At 43.9% G+C, this 24,440-nt stretch overlaps 1 protein-coding gene across 4 annotated transcripts in view; it reads right to left on the reverse strand.

Moving 5' to 3' along the window:
* Positions 1-23,731, reverse strand: part of slc9a5 (solute carrier family 9 member A5) — a 309,427-nt gene extending 285,696 nt beyond the window's left edge. For all 4 annotated transcript variants that reach the window (XM_068049563.1, XM_068049564.1, XM_068049562.1 and 1 more), the window contains exon 1: positions 23,593-23,731. In XM_068049563.1, coding sequence (XP_067905664.1) covers positions 23,593-23,731 — 139 coding nt within the window. The remainder of the gene's footprint in view (positions 1-23,592) is intronic.
* Between the last annotated feature and the right edge of the window lie 709 nt (positions 23,732-24,440).

Here is a 24,440-nt window from a genome sequence, read left to right on the forward strand (position 1 = left end):
CCCACCATCCCCAACGCATTTCCTTGTAGTACACTGCATCAAAATACACTGGTCCTCATTTCATTGTCTCATCTGAAGACAGTACATCTAATAGGCAAGATCAGGCCTTCTGCGGTATTCTCCAAATATACTTTTGCAGAAACATGTGTGCTTTTGTACAAGTGTATATAGAAAAAGTTTACTTTACTCCCATAGTGACTTAAGCATAAGGATTTGAAATCTCACCTTCGAGATGCAACTCCCACCCAATCATGCTATTATGAATCTGAATACTTCAGTCCTATTATTTTCACTGGATAATGTTGGGGCAAATTTTACAGACTCCCCGACATCGGGGGTCGTGGCAGAGGGGCCGGAAAATGCCTCCGGGAGAGGCCCACCACGGTCGTCGTCACCGGGAAAGCCCGGCCCTACATTGCCGGCGGCGGTGAGGCCTCGTGGCAGCTCCCCACCCACGCGCAAAATTTAAATATTTAAATTTATTAAAAGTAATGATTTAAATACTTCTGCTCCCGCTGTCGGTCCCGGTGCGATATTCATGCTGGCACACCAGGGTCTTTGGATCTCCGTCCGGAGATCTGATACAGGACACTGGTGGGAAAGGGAGCAGATCAGTGTTTCAGTGCGGGGTGGGGGTGTGGAGTTAAATTTAAATGATTGGTGTAGGGGATGGTGGGAAGGGCTAAAGATGAAAGTTTGTGAATGTTGGCGGGGGCGGGGGAAGTAAGCAAGTGTTTTGCGGGGTAGAGGGCAAGGAATGAAGTGTTTGGCTATTGGGCGGGTGGGAGCGGGGCTAGGAAAATTTATTGAATTGTTTTTAATAAAATCAAACTCACTATTTCTTTAAAAATGCAAATGAAATGTAAGGGCTCCAAGCCCTGTAAAAATGATGTCAGCGCCTGCGCAATGGTGCCTGATGCCATTGCTGGGGATGCACCACCTGCCCCTTCCACATTATCGGGGGTGGGGGGTCGGTGTGGAGTGCCCCGGCCATTTAAATGAACTGCCGCATTTAATATCGCGGCGGCTCCACAGGGCAAAGCCCGCGCATGCGGCCACCATTTTTTACGATCACCATTGTAAATTCAGCTCATTGTCTTAGTGGCAGCTATCACCTGTAGTTCTTTCTTAACTGGAGCCATGAGTGAGTAAGTGAAGAGTTGCATATACGCAGCATTTCACAACCACTAGATGTCCCGAAGTGCTAGTCACTGTTGTAACGTAGGAAATGCAGCAGCTAATTTGTACGCAGCAAGCTCCCACAAACAACAATGTGATAATGACCAGAAATCTGTTTTTGTGATGCTTATTGGGGATAAATATTGGCCAGATCACAGGGGATAACACCCCTGCTCTACTTTGAATTAGTGTCATGGGATCTTTTATGTCCACTTGAGAAGGCAGACAGGGACCGAATACTCTGTCCTACAGAGCGAGTGATTAATCTTGTTGTTTTGTTGCTATAATACTTGGCTGAAGTGAATAAGAGATTTAAAAAAAAAATAAAAACAAGAAATGCTGAAACCACTCAGCAGGTCTGGCAGCATCTGTGGAAAGAGAAGCAGAGTTAATTTTTCGGGTCAGTGACCCTTCTTCGGAACCCTGCTTCTCTTTCCACAGATGCTGCCAGACCTGCTGAGTGGTTCCAGCATTTCTTGTTTTTATTTCAGATTTCCAGCATCCGCAGTATTTTGCTTTTATTTTAGAGATTTTTTTTATTCGTTTATGGGATGTGGGTGTCGCTGGCTAGGACAGCATTCATTACCCGTCCCTAATTGCCCTTGAGAAGGTGGTGGTGAGCCGCCTCTTGAACCGTTGCAGTCCATGTGGTGTTGGTACACCTATAGTGCTGTTAGGAAGGGAGTTCCTGGATTTTGACCCAGCAACAGTGAAGGAATGGCGATATAGTTCTGTCAGGATAGTAAGTGGCTTGGAGGGGAACTTGCAGGTGGTGGTGTTCCCATGCATCTGCTGCCCTTGTCCTTCTAGGTGTGGTTTGGAAGGTCCTGTCGAAGAAGCCTTGGTGAGTTGCTGCAGTGCACCTTGTAGATGGTACACACTGCTGCTACTGTACGTCTGTGGTGGAGGGAGTGAATGTTGAAGGTGATGAATGGGGTGCCAATCAAACTGGTTGCTTTGTCCTGGATGGTGTCAAGTTTCTTGAAGTGTTGTTGGAGCTGCACCCATCTAGACAAGTGGAGAATATTCCAACACACTCTTGACTTGTGCCTTGTAGATGGTGGACAGGGATTCGGGAGACAGGAGATGAGTTACTCGCCGCAGAATTCCCAGCCTCTGACCTGCTCTTGTAGCCACAGCATTTATGTGGCTGCTCCAGTTCAGTTTCTGGTCAATGATGTTGATAGTGGGGGATGCACCATGGTAATGCCATTGAACGACATGGGGAGATGGTTAGATTCTCTCTTGTTTGAAATTGTCATTGTCTGGCACTTGTGTGGCGTGAATGTTACTTGCCACTTACCAGCCCAAGCCTGGATGTTGTCCAGGTTTTGCTGTATATGGACATGGGCTGCTTCACTCTGAGGAGTCGTGAATGGGGCTGAACATTGTGTAATCATCAGCGAACATCCCCACTTCTGACCTTATGATGGAGTGAAGTCATTGATGAAGCAGCTGAAGATGGTTGGACTACCCTGAGGAACTCCTCAGTGATGTCCTAGGACTGAGATGACTGACCTCCAACAACCATAACCACCTCCCTTTGTGCTAGGTATGATTCCAACCAGCGGAGTGTTTTCCCCTGATTCCCAGCGACTACATTTTTGCTGGGGCTCTTTGATGCCATAGTCGGTCAAATGCTGCCTTGATGTCAAGGGCATTCTCTCTCACCTCACATCTGAAGTTCAGCTCTTTTGTCCATTTTTGGACTAAGGCTGTAATGAGGTCAGGAGCTGAGGGCCCTGGCGGAACCCAAATTGAGTGTCAGTGAGAAAGTTATTGCTGAGCAAGAGCTGCTTGATAGCACTGCCGATGACCCCTTCCATCACTTTGCTGATGATCGAGAGTAGACTGAAAGGGTGGTAATTGACCAGCTTGTATTTGTCCTGCTTTTTGTGCACAGGACATACCTGGGCAATTTTCCACATTATCAAGTAGATGCCAGTGTTGTAGCTGTGCTAGATCAGCTTGGCTAGGGGTGCGGTTAGTTCTGGAGCACATGTCTTCAGTACTATTGCCAGATTGTTGTCAGGGCTCATAGCCTTTGCAGTGTCCAGTGCCTTCAGCCGTTTCTTGATATCACGTGGAGTGAATCAAATTGGCTGAAGACTGGCAGACTGAGACTAGGTTGATGCCAGATGGTCCGTCCAGTTTCATTCCTTTTCTTAGACTTTGTTGCAGTTTGATACAACTGAGTGGCTTGTCTGATCATTTCAGAGAGCATTTAAAAGTCAATCACATTGCTGTGGGTCTGGTGTTACATGTAGGCCAGACCGGGTAAGGATGGCAGATTTACTTCCCTAAAGGATATTTGTGAACCAGATGGGTTTTTACAACAATGGACAATGGTTTCATGATCACCACGAGACTAGCTCTTTTTAATTGCAGATTTATTAATTGAATTCAAATTTCACCATCTGTTGTGGTGGGATACAAACCCATGTCCCCAGAGCATTAGCCCGGGGCTCTGGGTTATTAGTCTAGTGACATTACCACTATGCCACTGCCTCCCCTATGTGTTAAGGTTTACATTTTCACAATATTTACACATAAAATATTTAGTAAAATATGTCTAAATGTTCATACGGTCTAAATTATAGACTGTAAACATTTAAAAATAACTGGAGTAACTGATCCCCTCCTTTCAGTAGTTGCTATGGGCTAGTGGAGAGAATGAGTGGCTGTGAAATGTTTGCATGTATGAATTTATCAATTGATGGCAACCCACGTTAGGTAGTTTATAGAAAAGAAAAGGCTGAAATTTGCTATCAAAATTAAAAACTAATAAATATAAAATACAACCCATCAAGTTACTTGAACTTCAATCTTTCATTAAAAAAGTGTAATGTGATTTTTTATATAAAGAAGGTAGAGAGGTGTAAGACAAAGCAAGTTTGAAGGATATTGTGGATTAAACAAATTTAGATTTAACTTAGTGCTAAAGCCCTACCCCGTCCAGTTTGTGAGTAAAAGGTAGCAACCCCAGGATAACATGAGCTTACTCAGTACAGTGCACTTGAAATATGCTTCATTACAATTTAATAAAACTCTGAAGTGGATGGTAAAGTATGTCACACAGCATGTGCCACAGTAATAGGCTACAAATTGACCTTTTGCATTTTCAAGGAAATGGAGAGGAGTTGTAGTGGGGCAATTCTGGTCAGTGATCAGTCAAGATAATTAGAGGAGAAAGGTCACTCATAGATCTCAATTCATCCAACTGGTGAGACTCTACTGATCGTCCCCTGCAGCATTCAAATGTTTCTGATATAGTTTCAAGGTTTTTGTTCTCTAAACTTATTACATATTGAACTGTGTTGGAAAAATTTCCTGATATCAGTCCTAGAATTACCTTTTATTAGTTTGAAGCTGAGTCCTCTAATTCTATGTTAACTTTTTCTATACTTTTAGCAATCTTATATACTATCATCTTTCAAAGACCTCCTTTTCAAGTTGAAAAGTCCAAGGGGTGAAATTCAACCTTGATGGCGGGGGCGCAGAAGGGTGAAAGATGATAGACTTCAAATAGAAATGACAGTGGAAAGCAGCAATGCGTGAATAACTGTTGGCCACTCCTCTACTGAACCTTCAAAGTTCAATTTCATCATTCTAGTCTTTCCTTGTAACTCAGATCCCCGACACTGGGATCAGCTTTGTGACTCCTCTCCGCAGCACTTAAATGTTTCTCTTATGCCTTTGTGCTGCATTTTCCAAAAAAACAAGCCTCTCACTGAGTTTCACTACATAAAATCCCAGATTTAGTATTCAAGATATCAACAAAATGTTTTTTAAAAGGGAACAGCTACTTAGCAGGTGCAGCAATAACTCTGGATAAATGCGTTCATCAATATTGTACCAATTATTATTTTATGTGTCTTTTCAACACTTCATCTTTTGACAGTTGTGGGTACGCAAATTCTTGATGATAACAGGCGAGAAATAAACATTATGTAAACATTACATTCATTACAATATATTTCATGTTTGTGAATGGAACTGGTATCTCTTGCCCCGCATCCCAGATTAGATATGTAACCATTGTCGAAAAGATGAAGTTCACAAAGCTCATCTTTCACCTCAACAGCATGAAATACGGTTTTAAATGTGCAGATGAACTGTTCCAAAGTGGAAATTGCTTGCAACTTATATTGAGCAGAGTTAGCTGCCAGGGGTTACAATACCATCCAATTCTTTTTTACACTGGCATTCTAAGTTTTTTTTTAAGAATTAGAACTAGAACATTACAGCGCAGTACAGGCCCTTCGGCCCTCGATGTTGCGCCGACCTGTGAAACCATCTGACCTACACTATTCCATTTTCATCCATATGTCTATCCAATGACCACGTAAATGCCCTTAAAGTTGGCGAGTCTACTACTGTTGCAGGCAGGGCGTTCCACGCCCCTACTACTCTCGGAGTAAAGAAACTACCTCTAACATCTGTCCTATATCTATCACCCCTCAACTTAAAGCTATGTCCCCTCGTGTTTGCCATCACCATCCGAGGAAAAAGACTCTCACTATCCACCCTATCTAACCCTCTGATTATCTTATATGTCTCTATTAAGTCACCTCTCCTCCTCCTTCTCTCCAACGAAAACAACCTCAAGTCCCTCAGCCTTTCCTCGTAAGACCTTCCCTCCATACCAGGCAACATCCTAGTAAATCTCCTCTGCACCCTTTCCATAGCTTCCACATCCTTCCTATAATGCGGTGACCAGAACTGCACGCAATACTCCAGGTGCGGTCTCACCAGAGTTTTGTACAGCTGCAGCATGACCTCGTGACTCCGAAACTCGATCCCCCTACTAATAAAAGCTAACACACCATATGCCTTCTTAACAGCCCTATTAACCTGGGTAGCAACTTTCAGGGATTTATGTACCTGGACACCAAGATCTCTCTGTTCATCTACACTACCAAGAATCTTCCCATTAGCCCAGTACTCTGCATTCCTGTTACTCCTTCCAAAGTGAATCACCTCACACTTTTCCGCATTAAACTCCATTTGCCATCTCTTTTGTATCTGAAGTTGCTGATTTCACACAGCTGGATCAAAACTTCCATAGTTTTAGAACATGGACAATAGTTCACAAGGGAATTGAATCAGTAACTGGAATATAACCTCACCCAGCAATGTTTGTAACATTAGCAGCAATATTTAGCAAATGCTCTAGCTTTGTAGAAGTTTTAGATGGACACTTGAGATGATAGCAGCAAGTGTCCACTCAACTTTTTAAGCATTATTTCAGCCTGTGTATTGGAAGTAAAATATTAATTTTTCCTCAAGCAAGCAGTAGGGCACCCATTATACATAGAATCATGGAATGTTTACGGCACAGAAAGAGGCCACTTAGCCCAATGTGTCTGCACTGACCAAAACAACCCCATTCTAATCCCATTTTCCAGCATTTGGTCCGTAGTCCTGCAGTTTACAGCACTTCATGTGCACATCTAGGGTCCTTTTTAATGAAATGAGGTTTTTTGCCTCTACCACCTTTTCAGGCAGTGAGTTCCAGATCCCCACCATCCTCTGCATGAAAAGAATTTTCCTCATCTCCCCTCTAATCACTTTAAATCTCTGTACCCTTGTCACTGACCCGTCTGCTAAGATAAATAGGCTCTTCCCATCCACTCTACCCAAGCCCCTCACAATTGTGTACATCTCAATCAAACTCCCTCAGCCTCCTCTGTTCCAAGGAGAACAACTCAGCCTATTCAATCTTTCCTCATAGCTGCAATTTTCCAGTCCTGGCAACATCCTCTTAAATCTCCTCTGTACCCTCTCTAGTGCAATTACATCCTTTCTGTAATGAGGTGACCAGAACTGCACACAGTACTCAAGTTGTGGCCTAAGCAATGTTTTATATAGTTCTAGCATAACCTCTCTACCCTTATATTCTACACCTCGGCTAATAAAGGAAAGGAGTCTATATGCCTTCTTAACCATCCTATCGACCTGTCCTGCTACCTCCAGGGATTTGTGGACATACACTCCAAGGACCCTCACTTCCTCTACATCTCTCAGTATCCTCCCATTTATTGTGTATTCCTTTGCCTTGCTTGACCTCCCCAAATGCATCACCTCACACTTCTCTGCGTTAAATTCTATTTACCACATTTCTGCCCACCTGACCAGTCCATTGATATCTTCCTGCAGTCTACAGCTATCCTCCCCATCATCATCAATCTGTAAACTTCTTGATCATTCCCCTTACATTTATGTCTAAATCGTTAATATATACCACAAAAAGCAGGGGAAATAATACTGAGCCCTGCAGAACGTCACTGGAAACAGCCTTCCAGTCGCAAAAACACCCATCCATTACCCTTTGTTTCCTGCCACTGAGCATGATCGTGAGGTGGATGTGACTATTTTCTCGCAACTTATATTTTTGGTAGAACATATTTTTATTCATATATTGGATGTGCGTGCCACCGGCAAGGCCAGCATTTATTGCCCATCCCTAAACTGCCCTTCAGAAATTGCTGCAATTCTTAAATCAACACAGTTCATGTGGTGAAGGTACTCCCACACTGCTGTTAGTTCCAGGAGTTTGACCCAGCGATGATGAAGGAATGATGATACATTTCCAAATCAGGATAGTGTGAGACTTGGAGGGGAACTTGCAGGTGGTGGAGTTCCCATTTGTCTGCTGCCCTTGTCCTTCTATATGGTAGAGGTCATGAGTTTTAGAGGTACTCTTGAAGAAGTCTTGGTGCATTGTTGCAACGCATCTTGTAGATAGTTTACACTACAGCCATTGTGTGGTGGAAGGACAGAATGTTTAAGATGGTGGCTGGGTGCTTCGAGTGTTGTTGGAGCTGCACTCATCTAGGCCAGTGGAGAGTATTCTGTCACACTCCCGACTTGTGCCTTGTAGATGAACAGCCTTTGTGGCGCCAGGAGGGAGTCACTTTGTTTTTTAGTTCGTTCTTGGGATGTGAGCATCCATGGCAAGTCCAGCATTTATTGTCCATCCCTAATTGTCCCCGAGAAAGTGGCAGTTCTTGAACCACTGCAGTCTATGTGGTGAGCGTATTCATCTTTCGCGTAGTGGTTTGATACAACTGAGTGACTTGCTAGGCCATTTCAGATGGCAGTTTTGTATCGGCCACGTTGCTGTGGGTCTGGAGTCACACATTGGCCGTCTGGGTAAGGACGGCAGATTTCCTTCCCTTAAAGGACAATAGTGAACCAGATGGTTTTTATAACAATCCAGTAGTTAAATAGTCATTCTAACTTTTCATTCCAGTTTTATTTAATTGAATTTAAATGTGTGATGGGATTTGAACACAATTTTCTCCACAGCATTAGTCCAGGCCTCTGGATTACTAGATCACTAACACAGCCACTATGGTACCAGTACTTGTACAACATGCTTCATTTAAAAAACTCATATTTAACGTATTAGCCTTGACTCAGTGGTAGCAATTTCATCCAAGAATTCTAACATTACTCTCGAAACTTGTGCTTATAATCCAGGTTAACACTTCTGCGCAGTATTGAGAGAGTGTTGCACTGTTGGTCGTGCTGTATTTCAGATGAGACATTAAACCAAGGCCCGGTCTGCCCTCTCAAGTGGATGTAAAAAGACCCTATGGCATTATTCAAAGAGCAGAGCAATTAATTAACATCACTTAGGAAAAAAAATGATCTGTTCATATCGGTCACTGTTGTTTGTGGGACCTTGCTGTGCACTGGCTGCTGCATTTCCTACCTTACAACTGCAACTGCACTTCAAAAAGTACATCTTCGATTGTAAAGAGCTTTGGGACAATCTGAGATTGTGAAGTGTGCTATATGAATTCAAGTCACCTTTTTCTGCAAGGAAAAGACAGAGGGTTGATTGAGGGTAGTGCATTTGATACCGTCTATATGGATTTTAGCAAGGGTTTTCATAAGATCCCACATGGCAGACTGGTCACGAAAGTAAAAGCCCATGGGATTCAAGGCAATGTGGCAAGTTGGATCCCAAAATTGGCCAGAGGCAAGAAGCAAAGGGTAATCGTTGCTGGGTGTTTTTGTGACCTGAAGGCCATTTCCAGTGGTGTTCCACACGGCTCAGTATGAGGTCCCTTGCTTTCTGTAATAGATATCAATGATTTGGACTTGAATGTAGGGAGTATAATTAAGAAGTTTGCAGAAGGTACAAAAATTGGCTGTGTGGTTGATAATGAGAAGGAAAGCTATAGACTACAGGAAGGTATCAAGTCAGATGGGTGGAACAGTGGCAAATGGAGTTCAATCTGGAGAATTATGAGGTAATGCATTTGAGGAAGGCTAACAAAGCAAGGGGATACACAATAAATAGAGTGGATAAGAAGGCTGTATTCCCCTTGGTTGAGGAGTCCATAACTATGGGGGCATAGATTTTGGGAAAGAGGTTTAGATGGGATTCAGCAGGAATTTTTTTCACGCAGAGGGTGCTGGGGATCTGGCACTCACTGCTCATAACATTTACAAAGTACTTTAATATGCACTCGAATTGACATAACTTACAAGGCTACGGACCTAGAGCTGGAAAGTGGGATTAGGCTGGATGGCTCCTTTTCGCTGGCATGGACATGATGGGCTGAATGGCCTCCTTCCATGCTGTAAATTTCAATGATTTTATATAACTGGGTGGTATATTTGACTCAATCAAAACATGAATGTATTTGGAGAAGTTGCCAGAGATTAAAATCAAATTGCTTGCAAAAGTAATGCCTCTTAAAAATTGAAAATGTGACTAAGTAGCAATACTCGACACCCAACACCTCAGTTCTTGGTTGATAGATAATTGGATGCTGCAGGAGCTTCACTAGAATATTTATACCACATTATGTGAGCGTAATCCTCATGATATACCTTTACTGTGAGGATCTGAATCCCTCCATATTTCCCCCACCCTGCCATGGTTTCCATTGCTGATCACTATCTAGTAATTCCTGTTGGAAAGTGAGAGTGTGTGGGTAGCATGATATTTCCATTGCTGCACAGCCTGTAGACATTCACTATCGAGGCACATGCATGAAGAACTTGATTAAGGCAGTGAGCATCTCAAGGGCTGTGATCCAGTAGTTGGTTGGCACCTTCAGGTGGAAGAAACAAAATGGGATAAATAGATGCAAATCAACTGAGTGAAAAAGGATGAAATGTCATCTCTCTCCCAACACAACAACTTTTACATGTGAAAACAACTATTGAGAATGGTGAAAACAGGAGAGATAAAGAGTTCGGATTCCTATCCCCTGTTTGGTAAGAGTGCTGCATTCTTAAGCCCATAAACTGAGACAAAGAAACTATTGTAGCACAAAACCATAAATGTCACAAAAGGAACCTTTCTCTCCATTTAAGAACCTGAAAGTAGGAGTAATCAGAACACATTCACTCTCTGTACCATCTTCATTCAAAATCTCAACATGTTCCAACTTCCTCATTAAGAGCAGACCAGTTCTTCATGAGAAGATGACAATATTTCATGTCTGTAATTCTACAATGCTTTATTGTAAATTGCAACAAGTCTGCATTCCATAGTAAAAAGCTAAACAAATCATTAAAATGCCATTTGCCATTAATACAATATAATGTCAAAATGGCACAGATTTAAAATAAGATACAATTTCAGAAGAATCATTTTCTTTTGTAACTTTGCTCATGAATACTCCAGGGCACAAGCTGAGGAGTGGCACAATCCATTGAGGAATGGAGTATAAAGCCAAGAACAGGAAGTGGGGAAGTTGGAGGAACATCCAAAGTGGGGTTTGTTTCCTACTTCCTGGAAACTGGAGGTGAAATGTCTTGAATAGGACTTCCTAAAAGGGTTGAGGGTGGGGGAAGAGAAAGAAATATTGATTTAAGAATGCCAATGAGCATTGGGTAGAGGGGAATTAGCCAAGTGGTTAGGAGATGAATCAAAAAGGTGTAGCAGAATAGGTGTTGGGTATAATTGAAGTGGCCAGAGAGGATTAAGAGTGGGCCTTTGAAGGACGGAGGCAATGCAGTTTTGATAAGGTGGGGGACTAGGGTTGAGGTGCCATATTTCAGAGGATACATTAAACCAGGGGCACCTTGGCACTATTTTGAAGAACAGCAGGGGAGATCTGCCCGATGCCTGGCCAATATTTATCCCTCGGTCAACATCACATTACTGCTTGTGAGACCTTGAGTCACAGAAAGGGTAATGCAGTAGATCTAATATATTTCTAGATTTGGATTTTCAAACTGCCTTTGATAAGATACTGCATAATAGGCGCATGAATAGAACATCTGGAATCAGGGGACAAGTGGGCGGCACAGTGGCGCAGTGGTTAGCACCACAGCCTCACAGCTCCAGGGACCCGGGTTCGATTCTGGGTACTGCCTGTGCGGAGTTTGCAAGTTCTCCCTGTGACCGTGTAGGTTTTCGCCGGTTTCCTCCCACAGCCAAAGACTTGCAGGTGATAGGTAAATTGGCCATTGTAAGTTGTCCCTTGTGTAGGTAGGTGGTAGGGAATATGGGATTACTGCAGGGTTAGTATAAATGGGTGGTTGTTGGTCGGCACAGACTCGGTGGGCCGAAGGAAATAAAATAAAATTAAATAAATCGGCTGCTGCATTTCCTACAACAGTGACTACACTTCAAAAGTACTTCATTGGCTGTAAAGTGCTTTGGGATATCCCAAAGCAATGAAAGGTGATTTTTAAAAAATTCATTCTTGGAGTAAGCATTGCTGGCAAAGCCAGCATTTATTGCCCATCCCAAATTGCCCTCGAGAAGATGGTGGGGAGTCGCCTTGTACCGTTGCAGTCCGTGTGGTGTAGGTATACCCACAGAGCTGCCAGAGATGGAGTTCCAGGATTTTGACCCAGCAACAGTGAAGGAACAGCGATATAGTTCCAAGTCAGGATGGTGTGTGACTTTTGGAGGGGAAATTGCAGGTGGTGGTGTTTCCATGTGACTGCTGCCCTTGATCTTCTAGGTGGAGAGTTTGTGCATTTGGAAGGTGCTGTCAAAGGAGACTTGGTGAGTTGCTGCAGTGCATTTTGTAGATGGTACACACTGCTGGTGGAGGGAATGAATGTTTAAGGTTGTGCATGGGGTGTCAATCAAGTGAGCTGCTTTGTCCTGGAAGTTGTTGAATTCCTTGAGTGTTGTTGGAGCTGCACTCATCCAGGCAAATGGAGTGTATTCCATCACACTCCTCACTTGTGCCTTGTAGATGGTGGACTGGCTTTGAGGAGTCAGCAGGTGACAGAATTCACAGCCTGCTCTTGTAGTCACTGTATTTATATGGCTGGTTCAGTTCAGTTTCTGGTCAATGGTAACTCCCAGAATGATATTATTGGGCAATTCAGCAATGGTAATGCCATTGAACATCAAGGGGAGATAGTTAGATTCTCTCTTTTTGGAGATGGTCATTTCCTGGCACTTGTGTGGCATGAATGTTACTTGCCACTTATCAGCCCAAGCCTGAATGTTATCCAGGTCTTGCTGCATATGGACATGGACTGCTTCAGTATCTGATGTCATGATACTTTTTTTTGGGAGAAACGTGCGGTGTGTCTTTAAGTCAGCAAAGGATCAGTGCTGCTTTAAGAACAAGCAAGCCTCAGGAGTTAGCAAGATGTTGCATTCTGGTTGCCATTGGATACAACCATACAGAGAGAGAAAGAACCAATTTCAGCAGGTGCATCCTGGTTGCCTTGGACACAGCCAGTCAGAGACTGAGAATCAATTATACAATGTTGCGATTAACTTTTGAACTGGCTTTTAGTTGAGGCAGACTGTTCTAACAGACAGATGGCTGGGCCAGCATGAAATGAACAGTGTTCTCTGTTAATTTAAATTGAAGGAAGGGAAGTTATACTGTGACAATCTTTTATCCCTCAAAAATTCCAAAGCCAACTTGATTCATTGAAAAGTGTTTGCAAGTTGTTGATCTGCGGTGGTCATTGCTGGATGAAAGAGGAATTAAAGCTTCAGATGTTGGACAATTTTCTTCCCTCATCAGACCCTGGAAGACCGCGAGTGGACTTTAATCAGAGGATTGCTCATCGGGAAGTGTAAATCTGAAAGGAGACTAATTTTTCTATTTTAAATGTTTTTAATCTTGTTAGTGTTTAAGAGTTTAGTTTTACTAATAAAACAGTTAATTTGTTGATCGAAAGACACTTGGTTTGGTTCATCTCATTCGGGGGTTAATAGATGTGAATTTCTTTAATTTGGAAAGTTTAAGGTGATATGTTATGCAATCTGTGGAACAACAGGACTGAATTGACAGTGCATTGCTCCCACTGCAATTAGACTCATATTTTAATTGGTGGCTTTGACTTGAGCGGTTGGTCGTAACACTGAGGAGTTGCGAATGGTGCTGAAAACTGTGCAATCATCAGCGAACATCCCCACTTCTGACCTTATGATTGAAGGAAGGTCATTGATGAAGCTGCTGAAGATGGTTGCGCCTAGGACACTACCCTGAGGAACTCCTGCAATGATATCCTAGGGCTGAAATGACTGGCCTCCAACAACCACAACCATCTTCCTTTATGCTAAGTATGACTCCAACAGGTGGAGTTTACCCACTGAATCCCATTGACTTCAATTTTGCTAGGGCTCCTTGATGCCATACTTGGTCAAATGCTGACTTGATGTCAAGGACAGTCACTCTCACCTCACCTCTGGAATTCAACTCTTTTGTCCATTTTTGGACCAAGGCTGTAATGAGGTCTGAAGCCGAATGGCCTCGACAGAACCCAAATTGAGCATCTGTAAGCAGGTTATTGCTTTGTAAGTGCTGCTTGACAGCACTATCAACACCTCCTTCCATTACTTTGCTGAAAATTGAGAGTAGACTGATGGAGCAATAATTGGGTGGATTGGATTTGTCCTGCTTTTTGTGGACAGAACATACCTGGGCAATTTTCCAGATTGTCGGGTAAATGCCAGTGTTGTAGCTGCACTGGAACAGCTTGGCTAAGGGTGTGGTCAGTTCTGGAGCACAAGTCTTCCGTATTACAGATGGGATGTCTTTGCTGTATCCAGTGCCTTCAGCCGTTTCTTGATATCAAGTGGAGTGAATCGAATTGTCTGAAGACTGGCATCTGTGATGCTGGGGACCTCAGAAGGAGGCCAAGATGGATCATCCACTCGGCACTTCTGGCTAAAGATGATTGCAAAAGCTTCTGCCTTGTCTTTTGCACTGACATGCTGACCTCCAACAGCATTAAGGCTGGGGATGTTTGAGGAGCTTCCTCCTCCAGCTAGTTGTTTAAGTGTCCGCCATCATTCATGACTGGATTTTGCAGGACTGCAGAGCTTGGATCTGACCCATTGGTTGTGCTCTGTCAATTGCATGCTGCTTCTGCTGTTTAGCATGCATGTAATCCTGTGTTGTAGCTCCACCAGACTGACACCTCATTTAGGTATGTCTGGTGCTGCTCCTGGCATGCTCTCCTACACTCCTCATTGAACCAGGATTGATCAACTGGCTTGTTGGTAATGGTAGAGTGAGGGATATTCTGGGCTGTGAGGTTACAGATTGTGGTTGAATACAATTCTTCTGCTGCTGATGGCCCACAACGTTCATGGATGCCCAGTTTTGAACTGCTAGAACTGTTCTGTGACTATCCATTTAGCATGGTGCTGGTGCCACACATGATGGAGGGCATCCTCAGTGGAAAGATGGGACTTTTTCTCCACAAGGACTGTGCGATGGTCACTCATAGCAATACTGTCATGGACAGATGCAATTGCAACAGGTAGATTGGTGAGATCGAGGTCAAGTAGGCTTTCCCCTCTTGTTGGTTCTCTCACCACCTGCCGCAGGCCCAGTCTGTCAGATATGTCCTTTAGGACAGGGCCAGCGTAGTCAGTAGTGGTGCTACCGAGCCTCTCTTGGTGATGGACATTGAAGTCCCCCACCCAGCGTATATTCTGTGCTTTTGCTACCCTTGGTGCTTCTTCCAAGTGGTGTTTAACATGGAGGAGTACTGATTCAACAGCCGATGGAGGGTGGTAGGTATTAATCAGCAGGAGGTTTCCTTGCCAGTGTTTGACTTGTCATGAGACTTCATGGGGTCCAGAATCAATGTTCAGAACAGCCAGGACCACTCCTTTCTGGCTGTATACCACTGTGCTGCCACCTCTGGTGGATCTGTCCTGCCGGTGGGACAGGACATACCCGGGGATAGTGATGGAGGAGTCTGGGACATTGGTCTAAGGTATGATTCAGTGAGTATGACTATGTCAGGCTGTTGCTTGACTACTCTGTGGGACAGCTCTCCCAATTTTGGCACAAGTCACGAGCAAAGAGGACTTTGCAGGGTCAACTGGGCAGGGTGTGCCATTGTGGTTTCCCGTGCCAAGGTTAATGCTGGATGATCTATTCGGTTTTATCTTTATTCAACTTTTCTGTAGTGATTTGATACAATTGAGTGACTTGCTGGGCCATTTCAGAGGGCAGTTAGGAGTCAACCACATTGCTGTGGGTCTGGAGCCACATGTCAAGCCAGACCAGGTAAGGACAGCAGATTTCCTCCCCTGAAGGACATCAGCGAACCAAATAGGTTTTTCTGACAATCCAGTTGTTTCATGATCATTATTAACGAGACAAGCTTTTTATCCCAGATTTATAAATTAATTGAATTTAAAATCCCCCAGCTGCCATGGTGGGATATGAATTCATCTCTTGGAGCATTAGTCCAGGCCTCTGGATTACTAGTCCAGTCACATTGCCACTATACTATCATCCTACTTAACGGCTCCAACATAAAAGAAAGTTATTTCTCTCACTTCTTGAAGAAAAGGGAGCAGTGATACCATCAGTATGAGGATATCTGAGTCTTGCGTGTGCTCAAATTTGAGGTGGGCAGTCTTGACAGCACATAGTGCATAACTATCTGGTCATCACCACCAGATCTGGAATGACCACCTCAAATAATACTGCCTTTGCTTTCAACAACTGAGTCCTCTTCCTCTCCAATTCTATTGGGCAAGGATAAACTCCTGCCCTGCATCAAAATCTGCCTCATTCCCCTCATTTCTCAAGCCAGATGCGAATAGTTCACGGATAGCATTCTCCACTCATAAGATCATAAGAACTAGGAGCAGGAGTAGGCCGTCCGGCCCCTCGAGCCTGCTCCGCCATTCAATAAGATCATGGCTGATCTTTTCGTGGACTCAGATCCACTTACCCGCTCTCTCACCGTATCCCTTAATTCCTTTATTGTTCAAAAAGATATCTACCTTAGCTTTAAAAACGTTTACTGAAGTAGCATCAACTACTTCACTGGGCAAGGAATTCCATAGATTAACAATCCTCTGGGTGAAGAAGTTCCTTCTCAATTCAGTCCTAAATCTGCTCCCTCTAATCTTGAGGCTATGCCCTCTTGTCCTAGCTTCACCTGCCAGTGGAAACATCCTCTCTACTTGTATCTTATCTATTCCCTTCATAATTTTATATGTTTCTATAAGATCCCCCCTCATTCTTCTGAATTCCAATGGATATAATCCCAATCTACTCAGTCTCTCCTCATAAGCCAACCCCCTCAACTCCGGAATCAACCTAGTGAACCTCCTCTGCACCCCCTCCAGTGCCAGTACATCCTTTCTCAAGTAAGGAGACCAAAACTGCACACAGTACTCCAGGTGCGGCCTCACCAGTACCTTATACAGCTGCAACATAACCTCTCTGCTTTTAAACTCAATCCCTTCACCAATGAAGGACAAAATTCCATTTGCCTTCCTAATTACTTGCTGAACCTGCAGACCAACCTTCTGCGATTCATGCACAAGGACACCCAGGTCCCTCTGCATAGCAGCATGCTGCAACTTTTTACCATTCAAGAAATAATCCTTTTTACTGTTACTCCTACCGAAATGAATGACTTCACATTTATTAACATTGTATTCCATCTGCCAGACCTTTGCCCAGTCACTCAATGTATCTATCTTCCTCTGCAAAGTTTCACAGTCATCTGCACACTTTGCTCTGCCACTCATCTTAGTGTCATCTGCAAACTTTGACACCCTACACGTGGTCCCCAACTCCAAATCATCTATATAAATTGCAAATAATTGAGGTCCCAACACTGATCCCTGAGGCACACCACTAGTGACTGATTGCCAGCCAGAATAGTACTCATTTATCCCCACTCTCTGCTTCCTATTCGTCAACCAATCCTCTATCCATGCTAATACTTTACCCCTAACGCCATGCATCCTTATCTTATGCAGCAGCCTCTTGTGCGGCACCTTGTCAAAGGCCTTTTGGAAATCTAGGTACACCACATCCACTGGGTCCCCATTGTCCACCTTGCTCGTAATGTCATCATAGAATTCCAAACGATTTGTCAAGCATGACCTGCCCTTCATGAACCCATGCTGCATCTGCCCAACGGGACAATTTCTATCGAGATGCCCTGCTATTTTTTCATTGATAATAGACTCAAGCATCTTCCCCACTACAGAGGTTAAGCTAACCGGTCTATAATTCCCCATCTTTTGACTACCTCCCTTTTTAAACAGTGGCGTCACATCTGCTGTTTTCCAATCTGCTGGGACTACCCCAGAGTCCAGCGAATTTTGGAAAATTACCGCCAGTGCACCTGCTATTTCTCCCGCCATCTCTTTTAGTACCCTGGGATGCATTCCATCAGGGCCAGGAGACTTATCTCAACTTCCTCCTGTCCCACTGCCTCCTCCACTTGACAGCATCCCATGTGACAATACCACACTTAACAGTAAACACACAAGTGCACTCCCCAGAGGAGTCCTCCAACAATGCAAACAGCGGAGACGGTGGCATTGTGTAAATGTCACTGAATTATTCCAGAGGCCCAGGATAATTTCCTGGGGATACAATCTAAAATCCCACCATGGCAGCTGTTGGAATTTAAATTCAATTAATTAATAACAATTTGAAATTGAAAGCTCGTCTCAGGAACAGTGCCATAAAACTACCATTGCTTGTTGTAAAAACCCATCTGGTTCACCAATGTCCTTTAGGGAAGGAAATCTGCCATACTTACCTGATCTGGCCGACATGTGACTCCAGATCCATAGCAATGTGGTTGACTCAAATGCCCTCTGAAATGGCCGAGCAAGTTATCAAGGGCAATTAGGGATGGGCAACGAATGCTGGCCTTGTCAGTGATGCCCACGTCCACGGCACTGAATACTGCAAAGGCTTTGGGCCCTGACAATATTCTGGCAATAGTACTGAAGACCTGTGCTCCAGAACTTGTCGTGCCCGTAGCCAAGCTGTTCCAGTACAACTATAGCACTGGCATCTACCCTGCAAAGTGGGAAATTGCCCAGGTATGTCCTGTCCACAAAAAGCAGGACAAGTCCAACCCGGCCAATTACCACCTCATCAGTCTACTCTCAATCATCAGTAAAGTGATGGAAGGTGTCATCAACAGTGCCATCAAACAGCACTTGCTTAGCAATAACCTCCTCAGTGACGATCAGTTTGGGTTCCGCCAGGGCCACTTAGCTCCTGACCTCATTACAGCCTTGGTTCAAACATGGACAAAAGAGCTGAACTCAGGAGGTGAGGTGAGAGTGACTGCCCTTGACATCAAGGCAGCATTTGACCGAGTATGGCATCAAGGAGCCCTGGCAAACTGAAGTCAATGGGAATCAGGGAGAAAACCTTTCACTGGCTGGAGTCATACCTAGCACAAAGGAAGATGGTTGTGGTTGTTGGAGGTCAGTCATCTGAGCTCCAGGACACCACTGCAGGAGTTCCTCAGGGTAGTGTCCTAGGCCCAACCACCTTCAGCTGCTTCATCAATGGCCTTCCTTTAATCATAAGGTCAGAAGTGGGGATGTTCGCCGATGATTGCAAAATGTTCAGCACCGTTCTTGACTCCTCAGATACTGAAGCAGTCCGTGTAGAAATGCAGCAAGACTTGGACAGTATCTAGGCTTGGGCTGGTAAGCAGCAAGTAACATTCGTGCCACACAAGTGCCAGGCAATGATCATCTCCAACAAGAGAGAATCTAGCCATCTCCCCTTGACATTCAGTGGCATTACCATCACTGAATTCCCCACTATCAACATCCTAGGGGTTACCATTGACCAGAAACTGAACTGGAGTAGCCATATAAATACTGTGGCTACAAGAGCAGATCAGAAGCTAGGAATCCTGCGGAGAGTAACTCACCTCCTGACTCCCCAAAGCCTGTCCACCATCTACAAGACACAAGTCAGGAATGTGATGGAATACTCTCCACATGCCTGGATGGGTGCAGCTCCAACAACACTCAAGAAGCTCAACACCATCCAGGACAAAGCAGCCCGATTGATTGGCACTCCATCTACAAATATTCACTCCCTCCACCACCGACGCACAGTGGCAGCTGTGTGTACCATCTACAAGTTGCACTGCAGCAATGCACCAAGGTTCCTTCGATAGCACCTTCCAAACCTGCGGCCTCTACCAACTTGAAGGACAAGGGCAGCAAATGCATGGGAACACCACCATCAAGTCCCCCTCCAAGTCACACACCATCTTGACTTGGATCTATATCGCCGTTCCTTCACTGTCGCTGGGTCAAAATCCTGGAACTTCCTTCCTAACAGCACTGTGGGTATACCTACCCCACATGGACTGCAGCGGTTCAAAAAGGCAGTTCACCACCACCTTCTCAAGGGCAATTAAGGATGGGCAATAAATGCTGGCCTGGGCAGCGACACCCACATCCCATGAATGAATAAAAAAAAAGAAAGAATAAAAAAAGTAACTTTCTTTGAAACACACTAGAGGAGGCATTACTAATAATCATGGTCTAATCAAACTAAGTGTTGTTAAAAATTTGCAAACTCAAGTCATAATACAAAAACAGTATCCAAAAGTGTTCAATGGTCCTCGAAACCCTCAACCATACCCTAGATACTGTTGTGTAACCTCTCAGGTCACTCTGCCAAGCACAAGGCACCAAGAGTGACAAACAGTATCTCACCCCCCTTTATTCCAGCTCCAATCCGTTAATTTTCTCTTCAATCTCCACCCTAATCCAGGCAATTTCCTCCATGAAATCAATCACAATTTGAGGCCTTCCCCATTCAATACTTCCCTTCAATCCAATGCACATCAATAGCTCCTTTCTTCAGGTAATGCCTCCACTTCAAAACTGCTATCACCTCCTAGTTACAAAGACCATTCCACAGGTCTGGCCTTTCCAACTCCAGCAAATTTCTTAATGCATTTGAGAATCATACAGAGCAATGTTATCAGCACCACCTCTTTATCCATTTTTCTCAACACTCCCTGCTAAAGTCCTTTCAGTGCTGCTCATAGCACTAACACATCTTGGTTACGGTTAATAATATCCTGTGACTTCATTCATGACATGTTCTCCCTCTTCAACCTCAACATGACCTTCAATACAGTCAATTGTTCCTCCTCCTCCACTGCCAATTGCTGTTATCAAAAGGTGTTAAGGGATTTAGGGAAAAGGCAAGTATATGGAGTTAGGTTGCAGATCAGCCATGATGTCATTGAATGGGAGAACAGGCTCAAGGAGCTAAATGGCCTATTCCAGTTCCTATGCCGTTTCTTAGAGCCAACACTCTCATGGTTCCATTGCTGCCTCTCCCAATGTAGCCAGCATATCTCCTACAATGGCTTATCCTTCCAAACTCTGAGTCACTTCCAGCATGTGCCAAGGTTGAATTGTTGGTAGCCTATTATTCATCATCTACATACTGGCCCAGTGCAACATTATCCATAAGCATGCTGTCAAGTGCCATATCATAGCATCTTTCCTTCAATAAATTAAGTTTGAATTCCTTATCTTCATTTATAAATCCTTCTGTAGCTTTGCTGTACCTTATCGCTCTACAATCTCCTCCAGCCCCAAATACCCTTTCAAATACTCTATTCCTCCGAATCTAGTGTTCTGTGCTTGCCCTCTCCTTTGCCCTACTGCTGGTAGCACAGCCTTCAGCTGCCTTAATTCTACTCTCCGGAACTCATTCCCTGAACTCCTCCACCTCTAAAAACTTTGTTAAAATCCATCTTTTAGTTACCCTTCCCACTCACTTCCTTCAAGGTTTAGTTTTTGTTTCCTTATGTCTACTTGAGAAGCATTTTGGGATTTTTCATTACATTAAAGGCACTGTAGAAATGTAAGTCATTGTTATGCTGATGTTGTCCATGACTATAGCTGTTCATTATCCAGAGCTTATTCCATTAACAAGACAAAACTATTAGGCTCAAGTCCAACCAGAAACTTCATATCTTAGTCTCCTATCCCTATCCAGCATCTATGTCCAATTTCTTTTATAAAGCACCTTGTAACTTTACAAGATACTATATAAAAGTGCATGCTGTTGTTGCATACACAGTCTCAATACTCAGGCTTGTGTGGCTCAGTTTGAGAGGAAGCATGAGATGGAGTTTAGGACAGTAGTAGAGCTATGAGGATGCAAAGGCTGTTGACATTACTGTAAAAAAAAAACACATGAATTTTCACCCTGTTCAGCTTCTTTTTCATATCATTTGATCAACAGCAACAATGAAACATGGTGGTTTACTAGTAAGTGCCAAAAAGCACTTTCCAATTGATCTTGAGGAAAGGTTTTTTAACCAAGAGGGTGGTTGGAATCTGGAATGCACTGCCTGAAGAGGTGGTAGAGGCAGGAACCCTCACAACATTTAAGAAGTATTCAGATGAGCACTTGAAATGCCATAGCATACAAGGCTATGGGCCAAGTGCTGGAAAATGGGATTAGAATAGTTAGATGCTTGATGGCCGGCAGAGACACCAAGGGCCGAAGGAAGGGCCTGTTTCTGTGCTGTATAACTCTATGACTCGATGACTTAACAGATCAGCGAACCATTAAACCAAATTTCTGCCCACTAAATACATCATTCAAATTTCCATTTAGGTTTTATACTGAAGTCCAAAGCACTGGCCAATCGGCCATAAATTACATTAAAATTCAGATATCCATACAATTTCCAATTGCTAACAAAGGTACAAATAGAACAGGCCATAAAAGAGAGCGCACTCAGGCAGTGCAATCAAAATGAGAGCAGGACTAGGAAGAGCTAGGGAGCCCAAGCAGTCACGTTACTAAAAGAACCCTGGCTTATGAAGGTTGCATGACCTACAAGAGCAAGGATGTACTAATCAGATCACTAGAACTGAATAAACAAAGAGCTTACATTATATTGTGTCTTTTCCAGCCAATGAAGCAATTTTGAAGTGTATTCACTGTTTTAAAGTAGGAAAATGTGGTATACAACATGTAATATCCTCCTGCTCAGTCCCTCCCTCCAGGAACAATTCAAATCCATAGCCTCCCAATAGCTGCCCAGTCAGGTCCACTTCAGGGAAACCAGACTAAACAAATCAGGTAGTCCGAAGGTCTGAACTCAAACGCACATGGTTGGGATAAGGCTAGCATCAACTTAAACACTTTGTTTCTCTAGGCAGTGAAAAAACAATACAGTTGGGAGGCTACACATCTTATTAAGAATCTGTGGCATGTAAACTGCTATGTCAGCCCTCACAAATTTCATGCTCAATAACTGATTAAGATATTCTAGTCTCCGGCAGAAACTGATCATTTTCACCCTGCATTGCTTTGGGTGCAGTGCCACATGTCTTGCCTGAACTATAGATTCAACTGCTGAATAATTTCCAGGAAGCATTGAGGCTGATCCCAGTTCTCAATTTATTGCACAGTTTCCCCAAAAAAACCTTTAAATTTGTTACATTAACTCATGATCTTGGTTTAGGGAACACAATGGAAAGACCCATTATTCCAACAAATTAAGGGGAAAGAACCAAATGGGGAGCCATACTCTAGTTGATTTAATCTCTAACCTAGGGTAGTAGGTGTACACAGAGTGTATTCATTCCAAACACATCACGTCGATGAATACTGCACCCGCTCCTGCAGCACCTGAACCCCCAGAATGCAGCCAGACTAATGCTACCCTGCACCACAACATCTCATTGGCCTTCACTAACAGATTTACAAACAACTATTATAGATAAAAGTGCAACACAAACACCTGCAGCCAGGCAGGTGAGCTCTGGTACCGAAATAACAGACCTTTAGCTTCAGAAACATGATCACTCCTTCAGGATCTTTCCCTCTGACACACACAAAAAACACAGCTTCAAATAGCACAGCTCCATTGCACTCACATCCATGTGTAAGGATTACAATAAACATTACAAATCAAAATGAACTGATTTTATTAACAGGAGAACGGTACTAATAGTTTTGCAGTTCTGCATACATCAAAAGTTGCTCCCAGGGAGGGGAGGAAAGGGAATGAAATGACACCAGATTGTGGTATCCGAAGTTCTTGAAGATATATCTGATCAGTAGCTACAGTTTTGCTGGGCTTGACTACAGCAATGTCACTGGCCGGATGGACTAACCTCCCGCCTCTCAAATCTATGAACATATTAAGTGTACTCACAGATCTTGGCCAGGCTGGCTACCAGTATCCACACTGCTATCAGGTAGGGTCTTTGGACATGAACCCATTGCCACTTAACCATCTCGAAGCCCACGATGTCGTGACCGTGAGGATCCCCTTCATCCTCAGTGCTCTGCATTCTTGCTGGGTGGCTGGTTGTCTGTCGCTCCGGGTGACTGCCGATGCCTGTGAGCTGATGCAAAGATGAGATTTCAGCTTCTTCCTGCAACTCTGTCACCACCGGGGTCCCATTGCTGGCAAGCAGAGTCTGGACCACACACAGCAGCGCTGTGACCGCGGGCAACAACTGGCAAGCAGAAGGCATTTTCCCCAACAAGCGAGCGTGTCCTTCACCTGCAACTGGGAGAATGAGCAGCACACAACCTGCCTTTGTACCTCAGCCTCCCTGGACTGGCTCCTTGCCTTTTTATTGGAGAGGCTGGCCTGGGGAGCATGTGACGTGCAGTGGTACCCAATGACGGCACTCGGTGCCCCGGGGAGGGCAACAAACTGTCAATCAGAGGGAAAGTGGAACCCTATCCCTGGATCCCAGCAAGGGACAGACTGGCAACTCGCTGCTCAGGTTGCGTAGCGTGTTCCAGCTAATCCTCTCCGATTTGTCTTAATGCACATAATTAAAATATTGCACACACTTTTTTTTTTGCAGTGTTCGACATTTATTTAAAATGTTAATTAATTTGGGGTCTCCTTGATATCTAAAGGGGAATTTAAAAAAATATAAATCACAATGAAATCAAATGCGACAATTAAACAACGTCCTCCCATTCTGAGACATGTAAAAATATACTCCGCCGATGTTATGTTGTAAAAGATACTGCGCGAACTGG

This window comes from Heterodontus francisci, chromosome 17 (genome assembly GCF_036365525.1).
Source record: "Heterodontus francisci isolate sHetFra1 chromosome 17, sHetFra1.hap1, whole genome shotgun sequence".
Taxonomy (NCBI): Eukaryota; Metazoa; Chordata; class Chondrichthyes; order Heterodontiformes; family Heterodontidae; genus Heterodontus; species Heterodontus francisci.